At 38.1% G+C, this 22,146-nt stretch overlaps 1 protein-coding gene and 1 long non-coding RNA gene across 3 annotated transcripts; both read right to left on the minus strand.

Annotated features, from left to right (window-relative positions):
- Nucleotides 1-1,546: 1,546 nt before the first annotated feature.
- On the minus strand, nucleotides 1,547-3,109 carry LOC121982893. Of its 2 annotated transcripts, none has more exons than XR_006112335.1 (3): nucleotides 3,014-3,109; nucleotides 2,815-2,901; nucleotides 1,547-1,779 (listed from the first exon to the last, which is right to left on the minus strand). It is a non-coding gene; the product is annotated as an uncharacterized LOC121982893 (long non-coding RNA). The 2 variants fall into 2 exon arrangements; XR_006112345.1 differs by lacking the exon at nucleotides 1,547-1,779 and adding an exon at nucleotides 1,791-1,831.
- A 1,061-nt stretch (nucleotides 3,110-4,170) lies between these two features.
- On the minus strand, nucleotides 4,171-4,989 carry LOC121983004 (aldehyde dehydrogenase family 7 member A1-like). Its single transcript, XM_042536027.1, has 3 exons — nucleotides 4,963-4,989; nucleotides 4,734-4,831; nucleotides 4,171-4,324 (listed from the first exon to the last, which is right to left on the minus strand). The coding sequence occupies exons 1-3, from the start codon at nucleotides 4,972-4,974 to the stop codon at nucleotides 4,171-4,173; spliced, it is 264 nt and encodes an 87-aa protein (XP_042391961.1). The 5' UTR covers nucleotides 4,975-4,989.
- Nucleotides 4,990-22,146: the final 17,157 nt, after the last annotated feature.

The following is a 22,146-nucleotide window of genomic DNA, read 5'->3' on the forward strand; positions in this document are numbered from 1 at the left end:
AGAGGTATGATCCTAAGCAAATATTTCAATAATAGCAGGGGCGTCACAACCGATCGGGACTACGCAACCAAATACTTGGCAAACTAATAGCATATGAAAGAGACGCAAACAGATTTCAGTAATAAACACTGCCGAACGGCAGAAATACAATTAAGGCTTACAAAAAACAAGGCTTAGAAAAAACACTATCAGCTCCTCGCTCACTCAATACAGTCAAAAGCCTCATCAGGGATACCCTCAAGAAGCTGGACTCGGTCAACATTCCGGTCGGAGAAAGCTTCAAGGAGGTGGTCGTTCGCCTTCAGCTGGATGAGCATGGCGTTGATGGCTAGCTCGAACGAATGGACGATATGGTTGGTCACCTTCTCCAAAAATGGTACCGAGCGGAGGTATTGATATTTCATGGCAACAGAGCAAACCGGTTCGGCCTCTTGGTAGGTCTTCAGAGCAGCACGCGAAGCCTCTAGTTCCTCTTCAAGGTGCTTCACTTGACCTTGAAGTTCAGTCTCCTTGGCCGAACGGCTCTCCCGCTCGGCAACCAGGAAGTTCTCCGCTTCTTTCAGCTTGTCGGCCAACCGCCTGGCTTCCTTGTTCTTTTCTTCTAAGTCGGTGATGACCCGTTGTTTCCGCGTAGAGGCCAGCTCAAGCTTCCTATCGTAGGTCCTCAACTGAGCCTCTATTTGGCCCAGCCTGCAGGCCTGCTCGGCCGATTTCTGCTGCTCCTTGGTGAAGAGTCGTTGGGCCTTCTCCAGCTCGGTCTTCAGGCGAGCTGACAATGGTCCCTGGGAGGAGCCTTCTCCAGAAATTTTGAGCATCTTCATCTCATCCTCCACTTGTGCCAGTCGTTGGCACATAGCAATGTTCTCCACTCAGTACTAAAAGCAAATATTAGTGTCGAGCGGAGGTAATATAACAGTTTATCAAAAATACTAACCCCGGTGTATATCTCCAGATGGTTGTCAGCCAACGTGCCCGGAGGTTTCATGGCCGCTCGCGCCCTCGCCTCCTCCTAGATGCAGGCGAGCCAACCTCTGATGTAGACTTGGTGCTGGGGACACTACAACAAAAATATTTAAAGACAACGGTTAAAAACCGTTGTCGTAGGCTCTTTAAACCGTTGTAATTGGCAGTGTTGTTAAATGTGCAGTAAAAGACAACGGTTTAAAACCGTTGTCTTTGACCACATTAGACAACAGTCATGCAACGGATTTAAAACGTTATCTTTTTAATACCAAAGACAACAGTTCTGCAACATATAAAACCGTTGTAATTGCCAATTTTGCAATAATTTGGATCGCATGCAGATATGCTTTTGACAACAAATACAGTATTGTTGTCTTTCTTCCAAATTTAGTTTAAAAACCATTGATCCTTTGCATACTTTTCACAACGGTTAAAAAATTGTTGTCTATATACATTCACAAAACCGTATATACATTCACAAAAACCGTTGTCAACATAATTTTTTTACACACAAACCTGTACAACATATATATATACATTAGCAAAAACCGTTGTCAACATATATATATTAAGTTGTCTTTTATACATCTTGTCTCAACCAAAAACTGGTACAACATATATGTACATTCACTTAAGTTTATAAACTTCTACAATTACTACAAGCTATCCCAACATTACCACAAGTTCATGACCACCACAAAAGATGAGACCACAAAATTAAGTTTATCAGACCACAACCATGCAAATTAACTTGTCCTTTTCTGAATAGATCAAGTGATCAGGATGTGCAACAATCTTCACGTACTGGTCCTTTTTCTGTATACAAAATTTCATAGACTTAGCTTGCAAACCCAGCTTTCTCCCTTTTCTGAAAATAAAATATAGTTAAAGCTATAGAAAAAAGTAGAAACATGCATGTATAAACTGATAATCATTGCAAACTGATAATTGAAATGGATAAATCTAATAAACCACTATAAACTAAATTGATAATTGAAACAAACAAGCCCCAAAACTAGAAAACTTATCAACATGTATAAACAATTATAAACTTCTTGCAGCTTTGTATCTTTTGTACAGTAGAAACCAAATTGTGAAGCACGTACATAAATCTCGACCTTCTTAAATGTTGAAGTAAAAGAATGGCCAAATAAGCACGAGAAACATTGCCGCTTCACATTTTCATGAGTAGTCAAGCAAGTGAGCATGAAAAAAGTTGATGAATATATAAACTTAACATTATATCTTAAATAATGTATTATGTGAAAGAAGCTAGATCGAATAGCTAACAGCAGCAACAGAAAGAAGGAATTATAGAGGAAGTCATGTACCTTATGTCTCAACATTACAGCAGCAACACTCTAGTAAGATCTCAAAGCTTGAGGATGTGCAGTTTGCATAAAAATCACAAAGCAGTATACGAAACTAGTTTCAACATTATTTCTATAAAAAATCAAGAACAAACTAATCCATTAAACCATCTAAACTGTTAATCAATTTAATCCAGAATATGATTTTCTAAACTAATAATCACTACCACCTAAACTTACAATCACTACAAACTTAATTAACTGATAATTTGACAAGTGTGTTAGTCCTATAGAAATGTGTTTACCAGCAAATGATATATATGTTTGAACATCTCAAAAATCTTAAGATGTTGGAAATCACTTCATGCATTCTAGAATAAGAATAATAATAAAATAGAGATGTTCTACCTGGATGTCCTACACATTAAAGTTTTAATAATCATGATGTTTCCAGGGGCATATCTGTTAGGATTAGATTATGTAATTTGCATTATATGCAAATACTTTCCAATAGATCAAGTCATTGTATGATTTTACATACCTAGTCATAAATATAGTCTTGTATGTATTCTGCCCACTCGGAACGCACTTCATCAATTTCTTCTCTAGAGTACTACGTTTTGATGAACTGTGATCAAAGACATAGATTAGATTAGTAAAAAACAATCAAAAGATGATAAGTGCAAAATGATAAACACACAAATATTTAAGAAGATTGAGAATTGAATGTCAAATATTACTATTGATCGAAGTGAATCTCTCTCGATAGTTTCCACTTCTTCAATAATATCTCTCATATATCTCATCACATAAAAACCACACTATTTCGAATCTGGTTGACGAGGACCCTATGTTAAAAATAAATTGTAAATGTCTAATATACATGTTTAATTATTTATAATTTAATCATAAGTAGACATGCATACCTTTATTACTTCCCATGTAACTACGTATTTCCAGTCCTCGTCATGAATGCAGTGACTAAGTGAATCCAACAAATAAACTGTCTCCTTAGATGGATCAATGATAGTGAGAATCTAATGATAACTATACACAAATCACATAATTATTGCATGCATATTTCTCGAAACAATAAATTAAAACTGATATTATAAGTCTTACTTACCCAACATTATGTGGCACTAAAATTAATTGATTTCTTGATGCTTGACTCAACTTATCTGCCAAAACACTAGCTCTTTCATTCAAGTGCTCGATTTTGCTATTTTTGTCCAGTCGAGTCACACATGGCACATATGGGATAATGTGTGGATTCACAAATCTAATTTTGTGGACATTGTTATATGTTTTTAGCTTTTTATAAAGATACCTACCATTTCAAAATGAAGAATGTTACAATGCTAAATTAATAAAGTTTATACAATTTATATGGTAAACAAATAGAATAAGAAGACTTACCACATGTAAATTACTATACAATTTGTAGTTATGAGATCCAAATGATAAAAAGGAATGATATCTTCAAGGTGCACAAGGATTTCATAATCATTGTCAAAGAAATCATGCTCACAAATCATTGCTATATTTGTTTCATCATTTAGAGCATCCTTACAATAACAGTACAGTAGATGCAATGACCTTGGCACACTTGATGAAATAATTGGGTTATTTCTTTGGACAACACTTCTTTTCCTTTGAGGATTCTAAAAATTGCAAATGTACACATGTTAGGTGCAACACTAATGACTAATCTTTGTTGGACAATTTAACTATAAATATAATATGACATTTACCTCATCTAGCATAACTACCAAGTTAGTCGGCCATCCCACATGTGTTCCTATAGCATCACCAATTGTATCACATTGATTTAGAATTGGAAATGACAAATGTGCTAATTCATCCATAGCCTTATCAATGGATGAATTAGCCAAGTTTACCAGGTTGAACGCCGCATATATTGCTTCCATGAGTCACTCCCTGCTTCTCGACCACCTCCAGTGGCCTTTTCACCACCGAAAGCTCCACCAACTTCGACACCATTAGTAGGTATGTTCACGTTGATAATACCACAGTCGCTGCCATGAGGTCTGCATCATAAAGGCACACTGTTTGGAAAGAACTATAGAAACTAACTGTATATTAACAGAGAAAAAAAAAAGCTGGAAAACTAGAAACCATATCGTGATAAAGCTGAAAGACTTTTCTACACTTACAATCTTTAGAACCTTATCACAAAATGACAAATAAACTTTTTGAAGCAAGAACATAATGCATAAACATATGTGTGAAAATAATAATAATGAAGGTCCATAGTGCCTCTGCACCACCACTTTGGTCCAATGCCTTCGCTACCACCATAAATCCCCAAAATCTCATAAATAAAGTTGCACCATGAGCTTTTCGGGATAGATCTAACATAATTCGGATAATAAACTCTAACATGTCCAAATTTGGAGGCTGTCAAAATAATTTAACAAGTTGAAAGATGGTTGTTACCCAATCCTCTTGAAGATAATCTCAGGCTTGCGTGTGAAGATAGAACTGCTCAGACCTTGTGGCACCAAGTTGTTTATTTCAATTGCCTCATTTAAAGTCTATATAAGACATAGCAAATTAGAAATCTAGAGCTAAGAAGCAAAACAATAATATCAGATCCTACCCATTAATTCCTTAAATGAAAAGGATGGCAACAAAAGTTAATAGATAAACCAAATTCAAGAACTACCTGAAATTTCATTACATATAATACAGGACCAAAGAGTTCTACTGTAACTACTTGTGCACTAGGTGTAATCTCGACAATACTAGGTTGAACAAAGTTTCTTTCAGAGTCAATAACAGACCCTCCAAAGAGGATTTTCCCACCCTGCAGAAAGAAAACATGGTGAAACAAAAAAGGGGGGGGGGGGGGGGGAATAGAGCGCACAAACTTTGCAGATAAATCAGTCTTCTTCCTTCTCTGACACATAGTCATGTTAATTATTCACCTCATGGTTTTCTTAGCAAATATAGTTGTTGTGCATATTTATAGAGATGGGTTTAATTTTGTCTTGAAGAAACATTTAACCATAAATATGTTGATATTAACCACTTTTGTAGGCTAAACAGTGTCATCAACAAATCAAGCACAGGTGTTAGAGTTTGCAACAATACCATGTTAAAAGTATAAACCTTAATTAATAAATCTTGTTGAAGATGGTATCTCTCTATATATACATCCATTGATAGAGTGGGAGTTTGGATGAATTAGGCACCAAAATCAAGTCGGAAACAAATCAGATCTGTGCATCAAAACACGAATCAAGCTAGAGTTCGAAAAAATCCAAGCTCGCTTAAGCAAGAACAGATTTTCAAAGAGTGATTCTCCAGATCCTAGGGATGGACAAACCGGTGATGATGATGGTCTGCTTGGAAGCGTCGACGCCCTCATGACCTGCTCGGATGTGGAACTGAAGCTGAATCCGGTTGGGCCGGGCAGTCGGGTGAGGCTCCTGAAGAATCCCATGCTGCCTCTCACTTGATCGCCGAGGAAACCGCCAAGAGAGTGAGAGACGAGGCGACAGGAGAAAAGGATGAGCCACGAGAGGGTTAGTCTGAGAGGAGTTCGAAGGAGAGGTTCAAGGAGAGGGGTTCATCGGAGATGTTTAGCGAGAGAGGTTTAGGCAGAGAGGAGTTTTGAGGAGAGGGGTTCGTGTAAAGGGGTGGAAGGCAAAAACATGTGAGGAGTGGAGAAGATTGTGTGAGGAGATCGGGAAGAGGAGATTGTGTGAGGAGATTGGGAAGAGGAGATTGTGTGAGGAGAGGGAACGTGAAGAGATCGTGTGATGAGGAGAGGAGAAAGACACAGTTATGCCTAGGGTTCCCAAAGACTAAGGGGAGGGAAAACACGCGCCAAAGAATTTTTCAGAGAGGGAAAGCATTAAACCTCTAAAAATGCGCTTAAAAACAACGGTTTTAGAAAATTGTTGTAAAATGTGTTGTTGATTAGAAAACAATTCGCTCAACAACAACGATTTTTATAAAACTGTTGTCTTTTGTTTTTTTTAAAGCTCAAAGACAACGATTTTGCTAAAAACCGTTGTCTTTTATCAAATTAACAACGGTTCCTTCAAAAACCGTTGTCTTTATAGTGTTGTCTTTTAACATATTTGTTGTAGTGGGAGAGCTGGGTTGGTCACTCGATGCCAGAAGATCCTCCGTTGGGAGGCGGAGTGTAGCGGTAATGGATCGTCGTCCGGCCGGCTTTGCCTGAGCAGAAGCGGATGGACTAGAAGTTTGGGCGGACGGTACCGGCAGAATAGCAGACCGAGTCACCTTCAGTCTGGTTGGCGGTAAGGAGGTAATCAGCTGAACGAGAAGGAGCTCCAGCAGCTCAGCCACCGACGGGGTCCGATCGGAGGAAGTAGCCTCCACTGTTGTGGGAGCTGTAGTTGGGGCACCTCCCCCCGCAGAGGTTTGTACGACTGAAGTGGCAGAACGGGAAAGCGCGTCTGTTCGACGCCTCTTGCGAATGCCCGAGGACCCCGAGCCCTCAGCGGGGATGACTGGGGGTACCTCTTGGGTCACCCCTGGGTCGGCGGCCCCTCCCACGCTAGGCATCCGTTCAGCAGTCCCATCGCCCGTAGTTGTATTTTCTCCAGCAGTTGCAGTTTCCCCAGCTGTGCCCTCTTGCGGCCGACCGTCAAGCTGAGCCACTCCATTTCCTTAGCAGCAGCTGCCTCGATCTCGGCCTGCTTAGCCTTCATTATACCCGCTACTCGGGCACGCATCATGATGTCAGCTGCAAAAGAAGAACATAATCAGTTAGACTCAAAGGAAGGGGGCTAAAGAAATTTTATACCTAGGCTGCTCGGGAGCTTCACTCGGCTCGGACTCAGCTCGAAGATGTACAATACACCCTCTGGTAGCATCTTGTGAATGTTGAACTTCAACCTGACCAACATATTAGCGGCGTGGAGGTAATCTGGTTGAGTCTTATACCTCTTCAGCTCGGGCGGAGGTGGCAGGGCGGTCTGCCATTTAGTGTGGAAGTGGGGCCGCTCGGGGAGTCTCAAGTAAAAAAATTACTCCTTCCAGTGTTTGTTGGAGGAGGGCATCTTGTCGAAAAGACTAGGCCGATGCGAGATTGAAATAAGTAGGTGCCCAGCTCGGACTTTTTGGGGTAGTAGAAGTAGTGGAAGACCTGAGGAGTCAGTGGGATGTCGTGCACTTTGAATAGCACGACTACACCACATAACAAGCGGAAGGAGTTGGGGACGAGCTGGGCGAGCGTAATGCGAAAGAAATTACAAACTTTAGTTATGAACAGATGAATAGGAAACCGGAGACCGACCACGAATTGGTCTCGGAAGAAACAAACAGTGCTGGTCGGCGTGTGGTGTGGCTGGTCGGACGGGCTGGCCAGGACAATTTCATGGTCAGATGGGATATCATAGGCATTTATGAGACTCGTGGCGTCACCCGCGTCGAACCGAGTCTCCATGGTAGTATACCAAAGACCGGGAGTGGGGTCCGACGGCTGCGAGGAGCTCGCCATTACCGGGGATGAAGAAGCGAAGGGTTTAACGAAGAAGACGATTGAGGAAAATCAGGAGGACACTAGAAACAGGAAAGCTATGAAAACTACGCACAAACAGAGGTCAGAAAAAGTCGGAAGGCTTACAAAAGGGGAAGCCGCTAAAGGAGGAAGCCTGAAGTCGTCGGAACGCTGGAAGCAAGCAATGTCGCCGAAGCAAACGGTCGAAAGGCAGAAGGAGAACACAGAGGAAGACGCGGTGAACGTTGAGGCTTTATAAAGATGTGCGCGGCCGATTGGGGCCGTCCGATCTAGGGCACGGGAATCGGAGCACACATTCGTTAAACTTTTAATTCATCACATTGTCAATTAGAGAAATTATTTTTAAAAAATATTTTTTTATTTTTAGTACAGTATTATATTTCGACTTACTATACGATAACACCACTAACTAAGAGTCTCCATGGTAGTGGTGTTATCGTATAGTAAGTCGAAATATAATACTGTACTAAAAATAAAAAAAATATTTTTTAAAAATAATTTCTCTAATTGACAATGTGATGAATTAAAAGTTTAACGAAATCAACATCAAGATGATATTTTAAAGAAATTAATACTAAGATATGATGAAACTTTAACGAAATCAATAATAAAATAATGATGCTTTAAAAAATTAGCACTAAAATGATGATATTAATCAAAGAAACATTAATTATAAGGTGGTAATATTTTGACTAAAACAACACTAAGATGGTGATATTTTGATGAAATGAGTTTCAAATATGTTGATGTTTTAACAAAATCAAGGTAATGATGCTTTGAACTTATGAACATAAAAAGCTAGCCTTGCGTAGCCTCACGACCTCAAGGAATAATAAGAGGATTTGGCTTTGAGACTCGGAGGATAACGAGAAGGTGGAAGTAAGTAAGGGTAAGCATTCGATTAATTCGATCCATAAGTTAATTGAATTAACTGAAAACTGATTTAGTGTTAGCTAATTGAATCAAATTAAAATTTTACTAAAACTAAATTAACCGAATCAATTATTTGAGTTAATACCGAATTAACTAAATTTATTTAAAATAATAATAATAATAATAATTTATATAAAATTAATATCAAATTAATCGAATTAACTGAATGCTCATTCTTATAAATAAATCTTTGTTTTTACGAGTATGTTAGGAATTGATATCTCCTTATCTTATCATCTTCTAATTAAGTAACACCTTAGTTTAAATGCTATTAAAAAATACGACAATTTACCAAATCACGCACATAAATATCTTAATTGACCAAAAGGCATATGCTACTTTGGTATTTACCAAAGGACGCACTTTTTCAAGTGCACTTCCCTTTTTATCCTTCTGACCAAACAATTTTTTTTTTTTGTCGTTTTTCTTTTCTCTCTCTTCTCTTTCCTATCTCCTCTTTCATCAACGACATTTAAATTTAATTAATTTTTTGATAACATTTTAATACATTTAGATAAGCTAAAATAAACTATGAATAGCAAATTTGAACTCCTTGCAACATCAGGAATCTACAGGAACTGAAATGGGTGTAATCTGAAGTCTTTAGGTCCATCAGTGGGTTTCGGTCAAAACCTACTGATGGACTTAGAGAGCTCCGATTGCACCCATTTCAGTTTCTATGGATTCCTGGTGTTGCAAGGATTTCAAATTTGCTATCCATTATTTATTTTGACTTTTAGAAGGTGTTAAAATACAAGAACAAAGAATCAACAAAAAAAATTCATATCAGGCCCACGTTGGGCCTGATATGGAATCATATCAGGCCCACGTTGGGCCTGATATGATTCATATCAGGCCTAACGTGGAGTCTTTTTGCTGATTCTTTCTTCTTATATTTTAACACATTCTAAAAGTCAAAATAAATAATGGATAGCAAATTTGAACTCCTTGCAACATCAAGAATCTACAGGAACTGAAATGGGTGTAATCTGAGGTCTCTAGGTCCATCAGTGGGTTTCGGTCAAAATCCACTAATGGACCTAGAGAGCTCCAATTGCACCCATTTCAGTTTCTATGGATTCCTGGTGTTGCAAGGAATTCAAATTTGCTATCCATTATTTATTTTAACTTTTTGAAGGTGTTAAAATATAAGAAGAAAGAATCAACAAAAAGGCTCCACGTTAGGCCTGATATGAATCATATTAGGCCCAACGTGGGCCTGATATGAATTATTTTTGCTGATTCTTTCTTCTTGTATTTTAACATCTTACAAAAGTCAAAATAAATAATGGATAGCAAATTTGAACTCCTTGCAACACTAGGAATCCATAGAAACTGAAATGGGTGCAATCGGAGCTCTCTAGGTCCATCAGTGGGTTTCGGTCGAAACCCACTGATGGACCTAGAGAGCTCCGATTGCACCCATTTCAGTTTCTATGGATTCCTGGTGTTGCAAGGAGTTCAAATTTTCTATCCATTATTTATTTTGACTTTTAGAAGGTGTTAAAATATAAGAAGAAAGAATTAGCAAAAAGGCTCCACGTTAGGCCTGATATGATTCCATATCAGGCCCAATATGGATCTCACTCTATTTAGAATTCTCAATTGTTTTAAGAACTCTTCATTTCCAATGTAGCATTTTATTTTGACTTAAATCTCAGTTCATGCTGTATGTCTTTGTTGGGGGTTTGAAAAATTATGCGGAAAAACCTTAACGGCTGAATACCTCTTCAAATATGTTGGATTGGATATTGAAAAGTAATGATTTTTGCAATTCCTCTAACTTTTGCTTGGTATCTTTTTCCCATTTAAATAATTGACATACTTTTCTTTCAACCTTCAGAATTTGGAGTGGTGTCTCTTTGTCCTTTTCCCTTATTTCTCGTAAGTGATCTCATTTTCTGGATTAATTTTATTTTACAAAGAAAGAAGAAATAAGTGAGTCATGACTTATTTGCAGTTACATGCTAATAGAAGAATTAGGTCTATCTGGTATTGTGTCAATTCTATTTATTGGAATTATACATATCTTCTCTTTTTTCAATAACTATACTATGACTATTTGTTCTAAGTGTTTGCATATGTAATTCTTATAGGTAATGAAACATTATACATTCTCTAATTTGTCAGAGAACTCTCATCGTTTTGCTACTGCCTTTTTCCACTTGATTTCATCACTAGCTGAAACATTTATGTAGGAGAATATACATTGATGTCCTTATCTATTTTTCTACTTAGAGCAATCATAAACACATTCATTATGAAATGAAGAGTTCCTAAAATACTTGAGCATTCCTAATAGAGGGAGATCCACGTTGGGCCTGATATGGAATCATATCAGGCCCAACGTGGGCCTGATATGATTCATATCATGCCTAACGCGGAGCCTTTTTGCTGATTCTTTCTTCTTGTATTTTAACACCTTCTAAAAGTTAAAATAAATAATGGATAACAAATTTGAATTCCTTGCAACACCAGGAATCCATAGAAACTGAAATGGGTGCAATCGGAGCTCTCTAGGTCCATCAGTGGGTTTTGACCGAAATCCACTGATGGACCTAGAGACCTCAGATTACACCCATTTCAGTTCCTGTAGATTCCTGATGTTGCAAGGAGTTCAAATTTGCTATCCATTGTTTATTTTGACTTTTAGAAGGTGTTAAAATATACGAAGAAAGAATCAGCAAAAAGGCTCCACGTTAGGCCTGATATGAATCATATCAGACCCAACGTGGACCTGATATGAATTTTTTTTGCTGATTTTTTGTTCTTGTATTTTAACACCTTCTAAAAGTCAAAATAAATAATGGATAGCAAATTTGAACTCCTTGCAATACCAGGAATCCATAGAAACTAAAATGGGTGCAATCGGAGCTCTCTAGGTCCATTAGTGGGTTTTGACCGAAACCCACTGATGGATCTAGAGACTTCAGATTATACCCATTTCAGTTCCTGTAGATTCCTGATGTTGCAAGGAGTTCAAATTTGTTATTCATAGTTTATTTTAGCTTATCTAAATGTATTAAAATATTATTAAAAAAATTAATTAAATTTTAAATGTCGTTGATGAAAGAGGAGATAGGAAAGAAAAGAGGGAGAAAAGAAAAATGACAAAAAAAAAATTTGATTGGTCAGAAGGATAAAAGGGAAGTACACTTGAAAAAGTGCGTCCTTTGATAAATACCAAAGTAGCATATGTTTTTTGGTCAATTAAAATATCTAGATGCGTGATTTGATAAATTACCGTAAAAAATATGACTCGCGGAGCATGCCGATTTTATATATTTGTATGTTTGGTATGAAAGTCACATGCAATGTCCACATACTGTTGAATAACTTAATATATATAGTTCCACATCCTTCTAGAAACTGATGGATTATTAACTTGCATAGCCCCATGCAGGGACGGCCATGGTCAAAATGCGACGTCACACAGGGCTTAATTTTTTTTAGTAATTTATTTATTTCTTTTATTTAATAAAGACTAATAAAATAATAATTATTTATTCTCTCTGTTCAAAAAAAATCTCCAAAATCTCTTAAATGGTCACCGCCCGTATAGACTTTCTATCATGTTAAATTATATATTTATTTGTTTATAATTTTTAAGATAATTTAAACTTTTTTTTTTTACTCTATATTAATTTGAAGATCCAATAACATAATTAATTTTTTCTTCTTTCTTTTAATTTCTACATAGTATCAGAGCGGTTCTCTTTCTCTGACATAATTTTTTCTACCGTCCCCTGTTATTATTTCCTGTTGCCGCTGTCGTCTCCTACAGTTGCTATTGATTTCGGCGCCGACATCTATTTTCTATCCTGATACTGTTGATTTCGGCACCGACATTATTTTCTGTCGATTTCGACGTCGACGCTATTTTTTATCGATTTCGGCATCGACGTCCTGTGTTGTTAATTTCAACGCCGACGTTTTTTTTATCGATTTTGGTGTCGAAGTCCTATGTTGCCGATTTCAGCACTGACGTCATTTTCTATTATTTTGACACCAACGCCCTTTGCTACTGATTTCTACATTTGACATCATTTTATATCTCAGATTCTTTGTGTGACCACGGGTCGTCCTAACATCAGTTTTTGCGAAGCATACAAATGTATATCCTTACAATTTGGTTATTCTGCGAATTATTCGTTTTGTCTTCATGCCTGGTCGTGCAGATGCTTCATGGAAATCTGATTCATACATATTTGAGCAGTTTCAACAGTTCCTTGCTTTACAGCCCTTTGCCATGTCAGCTTCCTCTCATATAGGTTTGTCGTTGTCTAGTATTTCAGGCATACCTTCATCCTTGTGGATTTCATGAAATATAAAATATAGTATTTTCATGATAGTAATGAAAAGCTTTATGACGATAATAAGAGAAATTTTATGGCTGCTATTAAGATGATTATTAAGTGAGACTCAATGATAAAGGAGCATCATGAGAAAAAGAAAAATATATATCATCATTGTCGCTACTATATATATCATCCTTGAGGGTGGCTTTACACCTTCCATCAATCCACAAATTATGACAGCATATTCCTCCAACTGCTTCATTAAATAGCGTTAGTTACAAAAAGAGTGTACACGGGTAACGGAAGATTCCTCAGACGGTGATTACACACCTCCCAAGGTATATATATTCCCATATTTGAACCTTCTAGCACCTAATATTCTTTGTCATCTCATAATTGCAGAGGTTATAGAAGTGATATATAAAAGGAAGTCCTCTCTGATGGCAAGGTACGCTTTGACACATATTTTACTATACGTGAGCTCTCTTTGTTCAACTACTCTTCATCTTTGTGCTCGGGCAGTTACTGACTTAAAGCATTGGAGGGCCTTCGCTAAGGACCCCTTCCTTGATTTTTTACACTGACATTCTGTTTATTCGTTTGGGTGTGTGCAGAGCGGATTTGTGCACCAGCCCACAACCCTTCCATAAATCTGAGAGTCTTCGCCCAATCAATGTTGTAGCCACCTACCTAGCGTGTCGTCTCCAGCTTTCAGATAGGATTATATTTGGAATTATCTGTGGGAACTTTGGTCTGAATTTGAAACTCAGGGATGAAAGAAGCCGGATGACTCACCATGGTCACTTTGATGCAAGAAGAATTAGAAATGTTAATTAATGCTCAGGCACAGAAGCTGGTGCAGCAACAGTAACAAGCGGCAATCGACATCACTCTTCCCCATGACCCCACCTCATCAATAACAAGCCCTCACACTGAGTGAGGAGTCCGAGCAAGGGACCGAACGGGGGATCCAGTGGGGCACCAGCTAATTCCTTTGGCTGCTGGCTTGGTACCGCCCTATGATCCACTAGTTCATCAACCACTCGTGCCACCCTCCTTGATCGTATACCATCAAACATTATTCTACACATCGATCGAGGACATAGACAGGGAGGAAAGGCCCCGAGCATCATCTTCTGGAAATGCACTTGCCCGAGACGTGCGCAAAGGAAAAGCCCCTATGGCTTGACGTTCTCCCGAATAGATTAGCACACTGTTCTCCCAAGGGTATTGGATGACAAATTGCAAAAGCATTACCACCACTAGAGATAGGGGAATATGTTAAATTTTGAGAGAAGTCCTAAGATAATCACCAAATGATTTTTACTAAATATAAATTCAATATCTGAGTGCATATTATATGTTTGATTGTCTTAAACTCATTTATTGTATGTCTGCAATATAATTCATAGCATGAGAGAAATTGTGATTGGATCACAATTAGTGATTATCTCTACATGTGCAATTATGAATGTATTGAAATTTCTCTAATCGTCGAATTGATGCATTTAGACATCATCAATTCTATAAGATTGACACGGGTTATACTCCTTGGTTCTCCAAGCAACTGTTTTCTCACTGGCTAGAGATATTGGGAAACTGAGAGTTAAATGTGGATGCTAGTTATGGTAACTATTTCATTGGAGTGACTTGCTGTAAGACTTCATATGGTTATCTATATATATGAATATGTCTGTGAAGCTCTTATTGTAGCTCGAGTGCAAGTTTTCTTCGACTTGAGGTATATAAATCATCTTGGTCATGGAGACTTATATTTTGAGGTCTTAAGCAAGCACCTCATTAAGGTGTGGACCCGGGATGATTGGGTATAAGTCGAAATACCCGAAAATATTTGGATATCCCACAGAGGATTCACCACTCCTTGCGAGGAGACGTATACCCTATGACCACTTGTTATGATTATTACTCAAAGTCTTTGGTCAAAGCATCATATGTTAAGAGTACGAAACTCTTAGACACATGTACGAGTAATTTGAATCCGTAGAATGAGGAAATATTACTTACGCTAGGTGTGACGTAGTCAGTCTAGTGGGAACAAACACATATACCATGTCCTGAACCAAATGGATATAAAATGAGTGAAAGGAACAAGGCACGACTCACTATAGCTGCTAAAGGGTTTAGAATTATTTCTAAGATCAACTATGATTTTCTTGCTAATTGGTGATCATGATATACTACTAGGTGTCACTCATGATCATTCTATAATTAAGTAGTTAATTATGAATGATCAAGATAAACTAGAAACCTATTGGGTCACACACACTAATGGGTCTCTAAAAGATGTAAAACAAGTAAAAGACATACAGGGGCTAAGGAGTAGCAGAAGACTCATCAAGGAAGAAACAAGTTTGTGAGTTGGAAATAGAGCAAAGGTTTCTGCAATAGAAAATTATTATTTTGTTCTCGCATTAATAAAGAACATTATTTCTATTTCTTGCTTAAATAGAAAATGTTTACATTTTATTTTTAGTAATAATTATTGTTATATAACATTGAATGGTGTTCTTTATGGCACTAAAATTTTATGCAATGACATCTACGCATTAGATACATCTAGTGATACATTCAATATCTATACGAGCGATAAGCACGCCTGATTAGATGACCAATTAACATCTTACTCGTGACATTGTCGTCTTGGCCATATAAGTAAGAAACGTATATCTAAATTGCAAAAGATTACAATTCTCGAATCATTTGAATTAGATGCATTTGATACATGTGATTCATGTTTAAAAGGTAAGATGACAAAGTTACCTTTTTCTAAAAAGGGTGAACGAGTTGATAAGTTGATGGGCTCATACATACCGATGTTGTTGGAACCCCAAGGTTATTTTGGTGTGATCAACAAGTTAAGTTAGGTCCTGCGTTGTTTCTAACCTTGTGTCTAACTGTGCAGGAGCTTAAGAGCACAGGTACTCGAGCGGAAGACGCAGCTAGCGAGAAGGACGGCACGCTGTGCGTCCGAGGGACGAGGTGCTGCGGAAGAGTACACCGGCGGACGAGAAGGAAGTTCTGAGGTACGAAAGCCGGAGCGGAAGATTGCTCGGGGAGCAAGAGACGCAGCTAGCGCGAAGGTCGGCACGGGGTGCGACCGAGGGACGAAGTCTGCGGATGAGTACGCTGGTGGACGAGAAGGGACACGCGGTAATTCCGAGGGACGAGAAGCTGGAGGGAAGCACGCTCGAGAAGACCGGAAGATGTGTTCGGGTGAGCCCTATTCCGGATGTCAGAGATCACCCAAGCAAGCGGAGCCGGAGCAGAAAGACCCGGACCAGAGGCGAGCTGAACCAGAGAAGAGAGCACGGACCAAAAGTCAACTAGGTTGACTTTTGGCTCCGGGGCGCCCGGAAGGGACTTTTTCACAGGATCGAGCTTTGACTCGATCCAACCGTTGGGGGATAAATTTTATCCCCCCCAGGGCGCCCGGAACCCATCCAGGCGCCCCGACCAAGGCTATAAATATAGCCTTGGTCCAGAAGCTTTTCAACAATCACGATCATTCTATTTCCAAACACTTGTATGCTTTAGTTGTAGTTAAGCTTCTGTTTTCTGTGCCTAAACGCTGTAAGAGGCTTCTCCGCCTGAAGGAGTTTTTGAGCTTAATCTTCCTTGGATTAACAACCTCCTTGGTTGTAACCAAGTAAACATCTGGTGCCTCGTCTTTTCTTTTATGCTTTTATTTATCTGCTTAATTCATTTTACAAGTGTTAGCTTAATCGTTCGAGGAAGGGTTGTCTATTTTTAATTGACAGGTTATTTACCAACCCTCCTAGCCGGCCCAACGGTCCTACAAGTGGTATCAGAGCCGAGTACGCCTCAGAAGGACTAACCGTCGTCTGACGCAACAAAAACGATGGCCGGAGCTAGCGACTACCCACCTGCATTCGAGGGGGAGTTTTCCATCTGGAAACAAAACATGGAGGTATACCTTAACTCAGATTCTGATATTTCTTTAATAATGAAATTTGGTTATGAAGAACCAAAGAACACGAATGGAGAAAGACTCGATCTACGCCTCTGGAACAAGAAGCAGCGTGACAAGTCAATGGCAAACGGTCAGGCAGAGTTTCACATTCTAACCGCAATACCAAATGAAGATTTCGATAGAGTTGGCGAATACAACAGCGCAAAAGAATTTTGGGAAAAGTTCTTAAAACTCTACGAAGAACCAATTGAAGCCGAATCTGACTCTTTGATAGACACCGAGCTGCCGATAGAACAGTCTGAGATGGAAGAAATTACCGAGACAGCCCCAACAGTCGAAGTACATCCCGAGAGTGATGAAGGGGGAGAATCTTCGGATAAAAGCAACTCGACAGGGGGAGAATCAACTACCGAAAAGGTAAGTCAGGTATGGATTCGAACCTCTGATCAATTAAATGATTCAATCGAAGAATTGCCTGAAAATTTTTGTGAATCATCGAAAGAGTTTTTTATATTAGAAAATCAATTGTCAAACTTATCCTGCAAATTTGAAATATTATCGAAAGAGTTCTTCGAATTTCAAAATATCTTAACAAAAGAATTTTGCAAATTGGAAACTTTGCTAAAAAACTTTTGTGAATCACAAAGAAGTTTTTCGAAAGAATTATGCAACTTAGAAATATTATCGAAAACTTTTTCTGGTCCTAAAAATTTGGAATTACAAATTACTTTCTCGAAAGAGTTTTGCAATTCAGAAAATGAGTCATCGAAAAAGTGTTTCGGATTAAGAAATCTATTATTAATAAATTCCTGCAAATTAGAATTTTTATTAAAAAATTCTTGCAAATTACAAAATATTCTTTCAAACGAATTTTGCACATTGTCGAAAGAATTTTTTATAGCGTCGAAAAATTTTATCAAGTTAGAATCTATGCTATCGAAATATTTTTGTGAACTTGAAATTCAAAAAATAATACAAATTAACATAATACAAATTGTTGCTTGTTTAATATTTTTTGCTTTAAATCTTAAAAAGTGTGACTTAAGAATTTCTGATAAATTAAAATGGAAATTTAAACCTTCTGATTAAAGCATAAAATATATAAATAAATAAATGCATAGAAAATTTCTCTTTATGTTATTAATTCTCTGAAATTTTCTTGCATAAAGCTTTCTGTTTAGAAACTTCTTAATCTTGATGTCGAATGACTTAGAAATTTGTCTTGACTTAGAAATATTTCCCTAAAAATTATTGAAATATAGTTTCAAAAAATTTTTTAATGTCAACCCTTAGATTTTGTTTGTACCCCATTTTTATTGTGATCAAAGGGGGAGAAGGGAAAGTATAAGTCTAGGGGGAGGTAAAAAGTCTAGGGGGAGGTAAAAAAAAAATTGAAAATTAAAAATTGGAATGTTTGAAATTTAATTTTTTTCTATCATGTTGCATGTTATTGCAATAAACTGTTTAATTTCATATCTATTATTGACCCTAGCTTAACTTGGGTTGATCACACCAAAAAGGGGGAGATTGTTGGAACCCCAAGGTTATTTTGGTGTGATCAACAAGTTAAGTTAGGTCCTGCGTTGTTTCTAACCTTGTGTCTAAGTGTGCAGGAGCTTAGGAGCACAGGTACTCGAGCGGAAGACGCAGCTAGCGAGAAGGACGGCACGCTGTGCGTCCGAGGGACGAGGTGCTGCGGAAGAGTACACCGGCGGAAGTGCGCGTGGTGGTTCCGAGGTACGAAAGCCGGAGCGGAAGATTGCTCGGGGAGCAAGAGACGCAGCTAGCGCGAAGGTCGGCACGGGGTGCGACCGAGGGACGAAGTCTGCGGATGAGTACGCTGGTGGACGAGAAGGGACACGCGGTAATTCCGAGGGACGAGAAGCCGGAGGGAAGCACGCTCGAGAAGACCGGAAGATGGGTTCGGGTGAGCCCTATTCCGGATGTCAGAGATCACCCAAGCAAGCGGAGCCGGAGCAGAAAGACCCGGACCAGAGGCGAGCTGAACCAGAGAAGAGAGCACGGACCAAAAGTCAACTGGGTTGACTTTTGGCACCGGGGCGCCCGGAGCTGTCCGGGGCGCCCGGAACCATCCAGGGCGCCCGGAAGGGACTTTTTCACAGGATCGAGCTTTGACTCGATCCAACCGTTGGGGGATAAATTTTATCCCCCCAAGGGCGCCCGGAACCCATCCAGGCGCCCCGACCAAGGCTATAAATATAGCCTTGGTCCAGAAGCTTTTCAACAATCACGATCATTCTATTTCCAAACACTTGTATGCTTTAGTTGTAGTTAAGCTTCTATTTTCTGTGCCTAAACGCTGTAAGAGGCTTCTCCGCCTGAAGGAGTTTTTGAGCTTAATCTTCCTTAGATTAACAACCTCATTGGTTGTAACCAAGTAGACATCTGGTGCCTCGTCTTTTCTTTTATGCTTTTATTTATCTGCTTAATTCATTTTACAAATGTTAGCTTAATCGTTCGAGGAAGGGTTGTCAGTTTTTAATTGACAGGTTATTTACCAACCCTCCTAGCCGGCCCAACGGTCCTACAGATGTATGTGGACCAATGTAAACTCATGCACTAGGAGATTGTAGCTACTTCATTACTTTCATAGATGATCACTGTATCTAATGAAAGACAAGTCTGAAGCATTTGAAAAGTTTAGAGAATTTAGAAATGAAGAAGAGAAACAACTTGGTAAAAATATCAAGATACTTCGATACAATCAAGGTGGTGAGTGTTTAAGCCAAAAGTTTCAAGATTATCTAAGGGATAATGACATATTGTCTCAATGGACTCCGCTATATATGCCATAATATAATGGTGTATCGGAAAGGCGTAACTGAACCTTATTGGACATGGTTAGGTCAATGATGGATCGTGCAAATCTTTCCAAAATCTTTTGGGGTTATGCACTCATGACAGCTATTTACTTGCTAAACAGAGTTCCGACGAAGGTAATCTCAACTACTCCATATGAGGTATGGACAATAAGAAATCCCTCATATCTTATTTGAAGATCTGGGGATGTCCTGCTTATGTGAAGAGGACTATATCAGATAAATTGGACGCTAAGTTTGATAAGTGTTTATTTATTGGATATCCTAAGGAAACTAAGGGTTATCAATTCTATCACCCCTTGAAACAAAAGGTGTTTGTTTCAAGGGATGCTACCTTCCTAGAGAGGATACTACATTCTAAGAGAAAGAATTTCTCTTACTGCAAGTGGGAATATGGTTGAATTTGATGAAATTAAAGAGACTCTAATAAATACTAACGAGATGTCTAGTCAAGAAACACAACCAATTATGACACAACCTCCTTATAGATTTGGTAGAGCACGTAATATTCTTGAGAGATATGGATCTCTTGTAAGAAAATCGAATGACGTGTTACTCATTGAGAATGAGGAACCTGTTGATTATAAAGAGGCTCTGAATAGTTTCGAAAAGGACAAGGGGCTTACAACCATGAAGTCGGAAATAGATTCCATGTACAAAAAATAAGTTTGGAATTTGGTGGATCCACCTGAAGGCATTACACCTATAGGGTTCAAGTGGGTTTTCAAGAAGAAAATCGACATGGATGGTAATGTAATTACCTACAAGGCAAGGTTAGTGGTGAAAGATTATCGTCAAAGGCAAGACATTAACTATGATAAAATTTTCTCACCTGTAGTTATGCTTAAATCCATTCGAATACTCCTGTCCACATCAGATCATCATGATCATAAGATATAGCAAATGGATGTGAAAATAGCTTTCTTAACAGAAATCTACTCGAGGACATGTATATGACACAATCCGAAGGTTTCACATCTGTTAACAAGAATAAAATATGCAAGCTTTAACAATCTATTTATGGACTGAAGCAAGTATCCAAGAGTTGGAATATCCATTTTCATGAAGTGATCAAACAATTTGATTTCTCATAAAATCCAGACGAACCTTATGTGTATCAAAAGGTTAGTGAGAATGTGGTCGTATTCCTGATATTTTATGTTGATGACATATTACTTATAGAAAATGATGTGATAGTTCTATAGTCAGTTAAAGTTTGGTTATCTAAAACATTCTCCATGAAAAATGTGAGAGAAGCAACTTACATCCTCGGGATAAAAATATATAGAGATAGATCAAAAAGGTTGCTTGGTCTTTCACAGGTGACACATATAGATAGAGTGCTAAAATGATTTAGCATGTCTGAATCCAGGAAAGGTTTCATACCTACAAGATATGGAATTTATCTTTCGAAGTCTATGTGCATATACACAAAAGATGAGAGGATTTGCATGGATAAGATACCTTATGCTATATTATATACAAGGCTTGATGTATAGTATGCTCTAAGTGTTATGAGCATATACCAGTGTGATCTAGGAATGGATCACTGGATGGCTATTAAGATAATCCTTAAATACTTGAGAAGAACTATGGATATGTTCTTGGTATATGGAGATTGTGAAATGATCATATGCGGATATATAGATGTAAGTTTCTAGACGGATAAGGATGACTCCAAGTTCCAATCTAGATTCATATTCATATTAAAATGTAAGTGCAATAAATTAAAAAGGTTCCAAGCAAGAAATTATCTAAACATGTGCTTCGTTGCTATCATATAATCAAGAGATCATGAGCAGGAATGAAATATAAATTGAGAGAAATTCCCACCAAAAGGAACCTAGTGGATCCTTTCATGAAACCTCTACCTCAAAATGAGTTTGAGAGTCATGTAAAGACCTACGGTGTTGGACACCATGGCGATTAACATTAGGCCAAGTGGGAATGTTAGATTTTGAGGGATGTCCTAAGACAATCATCTTACGATTTTTACTAAATATAGATTCACTACTTGAGTGCATATTATATGTTTAATTATCTTAAACTCATTTACTGAATGTCTGCAATACAATTCATAGCATGAGAAAAATTATGATTGGATCACAACTAGTGATTATCTTTACATGTGTAATTATGAACGTATTGGAATTTCCCTAATTGTCAAATTAATGCATTCGGACATCATCAATTCTGTAAGACTAGAACGAGTTGTACTCCTTGGTTTGCCAAGAAGCTATTTTCTCACTGGCTAGATATATTGAGATGTCGAGAGTTAAACATGAATACTAGTTATGGTAACTAGTTCATTGGAGTGACTCGCTGTAAG

The sequence above is a fragment of the Zingiber officinale genome, chromosome 1B (assembly GCF_018446385.1).
Source record: "Zingiber officinale cultivar Zhangliang chromosome 1B, Zo_v1.1, whole genome shotgun sequence".
Taxonomy (NCBI): domain Eukaryota; kingdom Viridiplantae; phylum Streptophyta; class Magnoliopsida; order Zingiberales; family Zingiberaceae; genus Zingiber; species Zingiber officinale.